The sequence below is a fragment of the Leptonotus elevatus genome, chromosome 14 (assembly GCF_054856555.1).
Source record: "Leptonotus elevatus isolate MCC_2025b chromosome 14, RoL_Lele_1.0, whole genome shotgun sequence".
Taxonomy (NCBI): Eukaryota; Metazoa; Chordata; class Actinopteri; order Syngnathiformes; family Syngnathidae; genus Leptonotus; species Leptonotus elevatus.
In genome coordinates this window covers 7,025,684-7,037,308 of record NC_141252.1, presented here as the reverse complement: position 1 = coordinate 7,037,308, position 11,625 = coordinate 7,025,684, and the positions used below count along the sequence as shown (strand labels likewise).

The 11,625-nt window shown below is 43.0% G+C and overlaps 1 protein-coding gene across 1 annotated transcript in view; it reads left to right on the top strand.

The window, feature by feature from the left end:
• The first annotated feature begins 7,660 nt into the window (after positions 1–7,660).
• Positions 7,661–11,625, top strand: part of ythdf2 (YTH N6-methyladenosine RNA binding protein F2) — an 11,900-nt gene continuing 7,935 nt past the window's right edge. The window contains exons 1-3 of the mRNA XM_086094206.1: positions 7,661–7,850; positions 9,822–9,901; positions 10,987–11,625. The exon at positions 10,987–11,625 is cut by the window's right edge and continues 1,056 nt beyond it. Coding sequence (XP_085950332.1) covers positions 7,802–7,850; positions 9,822–9,901; positions 10,987–11,625 — 768 coding nt within the window. The 5' untranslated portion in view covers positions 7,661–7,801. The remainder of the gene's footprint in view (positions 7,851–9,821; positions 9,902–10,986) is intronic.

Genomic DNA, 11,625 nt, shown 5'->3' with positions numbered 1-11,625 from the left:
CCTTTGAGCCATCTCAAGTATTTAGTGTGTTCCAGAACGACACGTAGGTGTCAACTATAGGTTGCATACACTGCTCGGACTGTACCAGCGCGGAAGAGAAAGTCTTTGGCAAATTATTACTTGTTAACAGCGCAAACAGAATGAGTTTGACAAGATACATATACACATGTAGACATATTGTATACGTTTTATAACAGTATGGAAATTGATCACTCAGTTGTAAAAAAAAATAATAAAATCTTCATATAAAGACAACAAGCTGCAGATGTTTTTTAATTGGAAAAGGCATCTTTAATAGATCGTGATCCGTCTGCCTTGCTGTTTGGGCACGCCAGTCTATTTGACAGGCACTTCAGAATGCCCCGGAGAACAGTGCGGAAAATGTGCAGAATTCCATGGACGAGTGTCAAATGAGGTGGAATGTCTCTGATGTATGCCAGTGGACAAGCTTCCTTGAGAAGTTACATCGTCCCCCCGCTTGCGTTCCCCGCATTAGAGAACATGACCAACATCTCGCTATGCTCGCCAAATGCATTGTAAGAATAGCTGGTGGCGGGTTGTCACCCGCGCTCAGGGAGCAGATTGTGCTCCCGGGAACAAGCTTGCACCCGAATTCTGTTTTGCTGTGCAACGTTGCAGCAGCAAAGGCTTGCCCACATTAGCATGATGTGCAAAAGGGGCTCCATATAAGTGCAGACTAAGTCAGGGCACGGCGTTGAAGTCAGCGGGAGTGATGCAATGCGCTCAGTGTTGCGCTCGCACCAACGTGATCAACAGCTGCAGTTGACGGAAGGCATGAGACGCCACCAATAGTATTCATGGCAATGAGTGTATTACTCTCCGTGTCTCTCACTGCCATTTCCTGACCTAGTCCTTCTTACCAACAGACCTCGTCCCTGGATGCTCACCGACAAGAATGCAAACCAGAATTTTACTTAACCAAAATCGATCCATCAACATTTTTGAGACATCTTAAGACATGAAGACTCACGTCTATAGAAACATCTAACAGACATGTCTTGATTTGTAACGTCTCAAGACGTCTTAAAAAATGTGTCTTAAGACACAACTTAAGACGTCTTGAGACACTTTGATGGCTGAGTATGCATAGCTGGGCATCATCAGCATAGCAATGGCGTTGAATGTTAAATTTACAGATAATATTGCAGAGGGGGAGGAGGTAGATGATGAAGAGGAGGGGCCCCAGGACACATCCATGGGGCACACCTGAAGTGACAGAGGAGGGGACTGATTTGAAGGGCTTGAGTTGGATGATCTGAGTTCAGTCAGAGAAGTAAGATGAGAACCAGTTAAACAATGATAATCTTAGATATTGTCGACATATGGATCCATTTGTGTTCTGGGGAAGGGAATTTTTGAACTAAGCGACAAAACATTGTAGCTTGCCGTCTGTTTAGTACTTTCTGTGGTGTAGAGATTAACATAAAACATTCACAGTAATCCTGAATAAAACAACAAATTGAAATCATAGTAAATGTTACAAAATTCTGCAGCGTCACATTTCGTTTTTCTGTGCTCTCACTGGTTCTGATGCTGGTGTAAGGTGAACGTTTCAAATGAAAAAAACAACCCTTTTAGAGAAGTACGGCAATTGCAGGGTGCCGTATTTGCCTGTTCCTGTTCGTCCGTTTGTATTTGTTAATCATCAGGCTCGGTCGTAGAGATTGATGTAAAAGTTACTAGTTCCTGTCGAAGACATGAGTTTTGAATAGACTCGACCCTTTCCCTGCTGCATTTGGGGGAAACATGACCCAACAGTGAAAAAAATTATTATAATAATAAAATAATAATAACTACAATTAATAAATACACATAAATAACAATAATAAAAAATAATTTATTTAATTACCTCTTGCGTCAATTTTTTTATTTTTATTTACATCAAAATGTTATCCTTAATTGCCGCATACGGCCCTCCTCCACAAAGTTTAGTGGAAATCATCAGTGTACTTTTTGCATAACTTGCATAATCCTACTATAACTATCAAACCAAAAACGATGACCAAAACAATGACTTTGGCCTTTGGTGGAGCTAATTTAATCAGCTGTTACTGCAGGTAAAGAACACTATGTTCAATAGTCTGGCTGAGTGTGTGCTTGCTTGCCAGTGTGTCTACATTTACACGTATATGCTGAAAATAAACAGAGGTTACATCACTCCCTGAGACCCTGTTGCACATTTAGGCCCCGCCCCTCGTAAAAGTAGTCCGAACGAGCAAATGTTCCCATTGGCTGACGGATCGCAGGCCAGCTGACACACTAATGGCAACCCGGTTTTATTTAGACCTCCATTTTCATTGCAAAACTATACCATTAATAGTTTATGCTAGAAATGCCAGACTCTGTAAAATACATCGAGTCAATTATAGAGACTTTACAAGCATAATACGAATACTGTAAATCTAAATTTAAAATAAGACTAATGGCTAGTGCACTGTAGAGACAAGTTTGCAGAGACTTGAACTCGAAACCGACCAGCTAGCTCCTGAAACAACAAGGCCTTTATTAAGGTCTCAGTCTGGCTTAGTCTCAAGGGGGTCGGACCTTGGGATTCCACTGCAGTTTGTGTGTGTGAGCGTGTATATATGTCCCAGACAGAGATGTACAGCTGCCCTCTTCCACACAAACTCATTTCAGCTGTTCAAAATCATCTCCGCAGTGTCATCGAAAATCACACACGCACGCACACACACATGCAGGGAAACCACATATGGACAGGTCTGGCCTCTCTCATGGTTATACACAAATGTTGGCGATAAATCCTCCGTGATGTGCAGCAAGTGTGCGGGTATTTTCTTCCCAAGACAACTTCCCCATTGTCCACACAGAGCGACATGGCAGGACATTGGGAAGTCGGGGGCTTCAATAAAGAAAGTATGTAACCATAATTGTGTTGCATGCTTTGAGTATAGCGTCTGGGGAATTTTCCCAATGACAGGGTCCGGGGGACCGGAGAACAAAATTACAGCAACTAGTGTCCTGGCTACTCAGTACAATATGTCTAAAGCAGCAATAATAATACTAAAAGAAGGCCAAGTGTGTGTGTGTATACTGCTGAGTTTAGTCATAAGCCTCTTTAACACAGAGATCCCGCAAAATTACTGCAGAAGAGCCGTAACGGAACATCCGCTGCGGTCGCCTGTATCTTTTACACAGAAACAGGATATTGACGCAACTGTGTGGGGCCTCACACATGATTTATAAACGCTGCGGTAGTTATTACTTTTAACACAAAGGGAAGTGAGTGTCAGGGGTTAAATTTTGCCCCTCAGTGTCACGGTATTGTGGAATAATACTCTTACATGCAGTTACAGATTTGTTACTACCCCGAAGCCAGAAAATTGCCACGTCATAGCCACGTGGTTGACTGAGCAAAAGTGTTGATTCTGCGTTGTGTTACTATACTGGTTTTATTTTTGGTAAATTTTCTATTTTTTGTTTCTGATTCCCATTCCCGTTGGATTCATAGGACACACAGATGGACCCGATACTGACCAGTTTTTCCTAGTTATTGGGAAGTTGCGCTGTGATTGGTGTCATGTCTACCTCACAGTTCTGAGGTTCGGGTTCTGGTCTTTCGTTCTAGAGTTTGCATGCTCTTATCAGTGTGGTTAATTGAAGATTAAAGACTTCCTCTTATCCAAAGTTAGCTAGGATCAGCACCAGCTCATATGTGGACTTTTTTTTTTTTTGCCAAGAAAGAGCAATAGGTGAGGAAGTAGACTTCACTCTGAAAACAATCGGGTCAAAAATTGGACCGACCCACTACCTTGGGTCAGTTTGACTCAACTTTGGGTTGTTTTGCACAAAAATGAGCTGCTTTGTATAAACAGAAAGACAGACCAACAAAAAGTGCCAAGTTCACAAGTCATCTTTTTTTTTCTTCCCCAAATTAGGTTGTTTTTGTCCAAGCAGTTTTATGTTTGCACAGTAAAGAAAGATGCTAGCATAACGTTGCCTAAATGTTTTGGGCGCATTTAGCAGACTTGCCCACAGCGCCCGAGAAAGCCGTCAATGATTTGATTTTTTTTTTTGTGTACACTATACACGCTAAAAACAGTTGGGTCCAGAATAACCCAAACTGGGTAAAAAAAATGGACCGATCCAATTTTTGGGGTTATGCAATTAACCCAAAAATGTTTGGTCAAATAAGTTGAGACAACCCCAAAAAATGGGTTGCTGAGTGGGTTGTTCATTTAATTTTGACCTAACCTTTGTGGTTAAAATTTTCAAAAAGTTGGTTGGGATCATTTTTTACCTAATTCATTTGGGTTATTCAATTAACCTCCAAAATTGGATGAAATGAATAATCCACAGACAACCACCAAAAACGGTGTTGCCTTGTTGGTCGTTAATTTAATTTGACCCAATTTTGGCCTTAAATAACAAAAACAAAAATGGTTTGGCTCAACTTATAATTAGATAACCCACAAAGCAGACCAATTTTTTGGGTTGTTTTGTGGATTTTTCATTTGACCTAACTTTTTCTGTTAAATAACTTAAATAGTTGGTAATTTCCCGCCATTCTTGACCCAATTTAGCTTATTTTTGGCCCAACTGTTCTATGTGAGCGTCTCACACAAGAATATGGTCAGCTGCCAAGAAATTCTGTTACCATAAGACTCTAATAAGACAATAATGCACCAATTTGAGTTTTTCTGCCGCTGTTTGTGAGGAAAAAGAGCTAAGTGATGCTTAACACAAAGACTAGAAACCCAGTCCTAGTTATTAAAGGCTAACCCTTTGAAACTGACAGAATGTGAATTAACAGCATCGTCGGGGAGGCTGACAAGTGCCACATTCCTGACATCCCCTTACTGAAAGTGTCCCGCCGCCAAAGCGGAGCTGGGTCACTCCAGTTATGCACGCACACAATCGCAAATTCACACAAACGCACACCAGGATATCATGGCTACACATATTCAGGCACATGGACGACATGCACAGAAAGAGCAACAGAGACATGTGGAATTGTCGCCCTCCTGCCTGACATTTGTGCTCAGTGTGCCGGGGTTTTGAAGAGGTCGAGGTAGGGGGGGTTGAGGGATGGTGAAATCACAAATTCGGCATGTCACATGGTCAAAGAGGGAAGATTTACGACAGATCGGGTTCCACATGGGCAGCATGGTGTTGTGGCCTCAGAATGTTAGGCATGGCAGTGAGATCAGACTCCGGCTTTAGTTTGCACACGCTCTCTGGCAACTGGTTGAGGATGCGAGTGGCCAAAGCGGACTGTCCGGTCTTCTCGATGCAATCGCTGGTGGGCAGATGTGGCAAAAACACACAATGTTGCACACTAAAAAAAAAGTTGGGAAAAAATGCACCGATCCACTTTATGGGTCAATTTGACCCAAGTAAAGGACATGCGTTGTTTTATCCTGAAAGACCCATTTCTTGACTCAAAGTTGGGTCAAATCAACCCAAGTGGAGGATCGGTCCATTTTTGACCATAGTTGAGTTATTTTTGACCCAACTGTTTTTAGAGTGTGGGAAAAGTGACTCTAATTCTGAGTGAAAACACAACGCAGATTGGCGTGCATGTAAAAAGCCAATCAGGGAACAGGGAACAATCTAGTGCCCACCTCATGGCGCAGATGTGAAAGGAGCCGCTTTGATTGGAATAATTTGAATAATTGGGCCACGCTATCTATGAGACGGGACATTATACAAGTATGAACATTAAAAAAAAAGATTTATTTAGTTCTCCGATGCTTTCCTCGCAGGGTGACATCATGGAGCCCTGCAGTTATTTTTATTGGCTGGTGGCGAGCCAGCTCTTCTCTGGGCCACGCCACCTGTCCCGCTCCGCAGCGGGCAGGGAGGCAGCTGCCCTCTGGGGAGGGGGGACAAGTCGAGCACTCAAAAGTGATTGAGAGTTGAAAGGATGAATATGATACACGCATGCCATGCTTGTACTTCTGAGCATGTTCGCAAGTCCAAATGTCTTGCTGCTGCTACCGTGCAGCACCGCTTGCTATCTGCGTATACGTTGCCGTCGTTTTTTCTCCAAAGCAAAACCAACGTAATTTTCAAATGTGCACGCTTATTCACCCCTGTGGGGGGTTGAGGTGTGTGTTTGTGAGACTCTAAGGGTGGGGTTATTCCTGGCCTGTGTCATGTGTTCTTTGGTGCAATATAGTCACATGCCATCTGACCAACCTTTGGCCTCGAGCGGAGCTTAATACAGAAGCTACGAGGGAGGTAAAGTAACATTACAGCAACATTTTGAACCATATTTTCGTTGTTGATGATTCCAGTGACCGCAGCAGCATATACACAACATTTTGTGAACCCTGTGACCTGCAGTTGTATATAGTACCTCGACTTACGAGTAACCCGGATTTTTCAAGTTTTTCAAGATGCTGGCCTTGGGTCAACCAATTTTGGTGGCAGCCAACTTCACAACAGTTCTTTAAAACAGAGGCTAAGTGATTGCCACTGCCAGATAAAGTCTGCCGGAAAATTTGAAGTATAGCAAAAATAATTCAGTGCTTTGTGTTCAACCAAACCACATAACTTTGCCTTACAAAATTCTGCTCGCTAACACACATCGTAAATAGCATAGAAGGCGTTACATTTTTTTTTTTTTAAATACACTATATTCAAACAAATACAGAAACAACACATACAGACAAAACATACAACAATATTCACAGGCATTTTCTCATAATATTACTCCAACTTAGTTACAATGGTCTTGTGTGTTTCATCATCAGGTCCACATTTAGTATATCTGGATGTATGTATGCATGTATGTATGTAATATACTGCCCTCTGGTGGCCAGGGCACACACACACCAAGCCGACAATAAATGATTCTCAATTATTCTGTCTGTCTGTCTTGTCTGTCTCTCTCTGTATACAGTAATTTTTAATGGCTATATGATGCAACTCATCAATAATCATCATCAATAATCAATTATGCCTGGCAATAGTCATAATGATCAATACTAGGGGGAATGACCATATCAGAGTGCAATTGGTTATGTTGCCTAGATATAAGCGCGTCATAATGCTAAAGAACAGAACTAGATTTCCTATGATAACATTGAGTACCAGCATCATAATTACAATAGTGTGCCACCTTGTGGCAAGGGCGCACCAGTACAAGAAATTATATGTGCATGATGTTTAGTTTCCATTTCTTGCTACCATGTTACCTGACAATCACTTTGTAACAAAAAAATTAATAAACAAAAAAAATAACATGCCATAAAATGGCAGTTAAAAATGTAATATACAGTTTCCAGAATTTTCCACTGGAGACCATCTTGGAGTGAAGGCCACGACTGTACTAGTTCCTCCGCGACTCTAGTGGGCGCTCGTCTGTTGTTTCTAAACGTCATCTCGGGGCTGACGAGGCCGCTCAGCCATGTTGAGAAGTCTGTCAAGCAAAGTGCAGCCCGCCATTGTGTAGACACCAAGCAGGCTCTGCAGGGAGATAGGGGCGCTCGGCTCAACAATTCACCCGTAGCTTCGCGAAATTCTCCAGCCTGCCGCTCGTAATATACTTAGGCAGTCTGCCGGGGGGGTAAAAAAAAGACATGTCAGCCAGCAGCCTCCTCGAACAGGTAACGATAGGTATTTTCTGAAGCAAATTGCCAGCATCGCGCGGCGGCTACGGCTAGCGAGTGATAGCTTAGCTTCGAGAGGCAAAAAGCGGCTGTGGCTAAGTAGTGCAGCAGTAGGCCTTGACCACCTGCTTAACGGAACTGACTGCTCAACCTATTATCTCTTCATCTATTTTTCCCCTTCCTCTTTTCTCATAAATCAAACCTTCATGAATCACCTGGACCCAATCCAGAGACCGAAAGGCCAAGCTAATAAAGGTAAGAGACACCCCCCCCCCTCCCTTCGGATCATTTATATGGACTTGAAAGCTCGGGTTAACGTGTGCTGGTCGCTTTGAAGCGCCGTAGCCCCTGACTCTCGTCCAACACGCCTGCCATGTACGTCGGGGGTAATAAATGAGGCCTTCGGCCAGTCGAATGTAACGCAGGTTCCACGTTTAGCCCCGAAAGTTGGGTTACAAGATGCCCGTCTGGATCGCTCTTTTCCTCGCTAACTCGCTTTGTATCGCGATGGCACGTGTGCGAGGGAATGATCTCCTGCAAGTTGCCGACCCGTAGCTTACATTTAGGACGATATTGCTGAATTGAAATTTCCGGGTGACTGTGTCGTAGCACGCCGGGTCGGTGAAGTTGGTGTGAAAAGCAGCCTTGGCGCTCAATCGGGACACTTGTTTGCTTAGTCTGCTAGCCGCTAGCTGGGTTGCTAGGTTAACCCCGATTGACACGTCTTCCAGACATGGACTTCAAGTACCATTTTAGATACATAGACAGATAAATAGGTAGGTGGGTATTTTGTCCATCCAGAGATGGAAATTAAAATGTCACAGCAGCACAACTGAAACTCATACTCCTTGTATTTATATGATAGAAACGACTACAAGAGTAGCATTAAGGAAGGAATCACAAGACATTTAAACGTAGTAAGGGTTCTACATGAACAAATACGCGAATGAACTCGAAATTCACTGAAAAGTGGAGTACAAATATGAATGAAAACAACTCGGTCTTGCTTTTTTAAATATTTACCAGGGGTGGATATTGAATCGCGCCCAATGCACGACTTGTCCGGCGATTGACCCAATCAGAACCGTTCACAGCTAAAATAAACGGAGCTGGAGAGTAGCCAGTCAAAATATTCAATATTTCAATATCAGTCATTGATCTTTTACTGCCCTGTGCATATTTATTTTGTGCAGCTGGTTAAATCATTCTATAGCAGGGTTCCTGGGGATCCTTAAAAACTCTTAAAAGGTCATAATCTAAAAGCAAGGGCTTAATTGGTATTAAAATGTCTTAAATAAATCTTGCTGAAGTTGTAAACAACACATATTTAGAATTTACTGAGTTTAGACTAGACAAACAACCATTCACACTCACCTATGAATAATTTAGAGCAGTTGTGTTTGATATTAATTTACTATGTGTAATGAAGCATTACATGTTATTGTATCATTAAGCTACTACTTGGTATTTTGTTTTAACAGGGTTCCTGTAGCTCCTTAAAAAAATATGAAAATCAATTGAATCCATGAATCTAAAAGAAAAGCCTTAATTGGCATTAAAATGTTTTAAATCAATCTTTTAAAAGTATTGCAAAATGTTAACACGATTAGGAGAATATGATTGTAAATCGACTCTAATCTTAAAATATAAAACTAATTTCTCTAATGACTCTCCTGGCGTCATCATACAATCATCGCGACAGTAGGGATGGGTGAGTACCGATGCCAGTCGTCGTTTGGGCTCCGACACTGGCCTTATTTTTAAGTGTCGGGTACTTGTAGAGGCTGCGGCCAGGTACCAGCCACCGAAACATACATTCTGAAATTGAGAAAGTCCTTCTCGGCAGTAGTTGGTGCTATACTGCGGCAGTCTGGGACATGGGTGGATCATCATACGTGGCATAATTTTTTTGTATTGTTTCGGCAGACACAAGTATGTACACAATACCAATAGGTGCATTTCGATGATGCCAAGCTCCGGTCAATGCCGTATGTTCGATCCGCGTGTTTAGACTGCACTCGCATTGTCAGATATTAAATATGTATCTGATCTCAGATTTGAAATATTCCTGGTGCAGATCTGAAGAAAACCAATTCTGTGTGTGTGTTTTTCTACTTGTGATGCCATGACTCATTCCAGTTGTCGCTTTGCTAATTTCAATTTTAACGTCCCTTGGATGCTTAAATGCTTATATATATTTTTTTTTTACCTGTGTTTTATTTGCAGTGCAAAACGGAGCTGTGACCCAAAAGGATTCCTTGAATGATGATGAGTTTGAGCCTTATCTGAACACTCAGGGCAGGCAGGTAAGCCGTGTCGCTCCTTGTTGAGACTTGATAGCTCATTTAAGAAACTTGCGTATAAGGACAAGTGACGTAGGTAGTTACTGAAAATCCAACTTTACCTACAACTCGCGTGTGGGAAGCTAACGCTGCACAATAATGGCAGTTCCCGTTGTATATGTCAAACGGCAAAAGATTTTCGGAACTACTGCCTTTTCACACGTAGTAATAGTTTGATTTGTATGTTTAGAATAATATTGGGCCCATTATACCAGTACAGTGGTGCCTTGTCTTTAGGACTGGCCCGACTTCCCCCCGTCTTTTGAGATACAAATTGAGGCAGACCCACTGAGACAAAACATTGATAGCACAATGCACTGTATCATTCTTAAAGATAGGGCGTCGATGCCATCATCGAATGTCGATACTGACACCGTCAGCTATGAATGTTGTGACAGTATAATCCCCATGTACTGTCAACAATATGAATCTAAACCAACAAAACCATGCTTAGTTTAATACGTTTTTGCTCTTAACGTAAAATAGTCCGTACATTTTTATACTTGTATGCAAGACTGCTCCTACCCTAAATTAACTTTTTTTTTTCAGCTGCACAACTGGTGTATGGCTATACAACAAAATGCATTGCATTGAAGTTGTTTGCTACTACTATAGTTCATGGTCGATGATATGCTTATGTAGGTTCTCAAAATTGCATTTGAGTTTTTCTCCCTCACTATTGACTGGAAGGCTTTGATGTGGACTATTTCAAACTTCCAGAACCTTGGAATGCAGCATTAAAGGGCATAAGGAGAGCTTATTGATGTTATTTGCAGGGGATGAACGGGTGGGTTGAAGACTGATTTCATTGATTTATTTATTTCATTTAATGCTTGCTAATTGCCATTCTTCATTCTAAAGATGTATTTATCTCTTACACTGTCTGTGTGTACTCACTAGAGTTGTGAACTGTTGGAGGAGGGGGTGGTTTTTTATGTTTGTCTGTTTTTGAATTATTTATCGTTCACAAGTGAGGTAGATTTATTTGATTTGTGCAACTGGTTTTCCCAAAACAGCAAATGACTAAAGCATCTTATTTCTCCCTCTAGAGCAATGCCTATACGGCCATGTCAGACTCGTACATGCCCAGCTATTACAGCCCCTCCATAGGATTTTCCTACTCCCTCAACGAGGCAGCATGGTCTACCGGCGGGGACCCTCCTATGCCTTACCTGGCCTCATATGGACAGCTAAGCAACGGGGAGCCCCACTACCTCCCGGACGCTATGTTCGGGCAGCCGGGCCCTTTGGGAAGCAACCCCTTCTTAGGCCAGCACGGCTTCAACTTCTTCCCCAGCGGCATCGACTTCTCGGCGTGGGGGAACAGCAGCTCTCAGGGACAGTCGGGCACGCCGCAGAGCTCCGGCTACAGCAGCAGCTACGCGTACGCTCCCAGCTCTCTGGGAGGGGCCATGATTGATGGACAGTCCCCCTTTGCGCCTGCTGCCAATGAACCCCTAAACAAAGCGCCCGGAATGAACAGCCTGGACCAGGGCATGGCCGGCTTAAAGATCGGCGGCGCGTCTCCTGGGGGCAATGGGGACATGGCTCCTAAGGTGGTCGGCTCTGGCTTACCAGGAGGGGGTCCGCTGGGCACCGTGTCTTCGGTCGGACCCTCCAACATGCCTCCCGTCTCGATCGCCCCTGTCAAGCCTGCCTCCTGGGCGGACATCGCCAGCAAGCCAGCC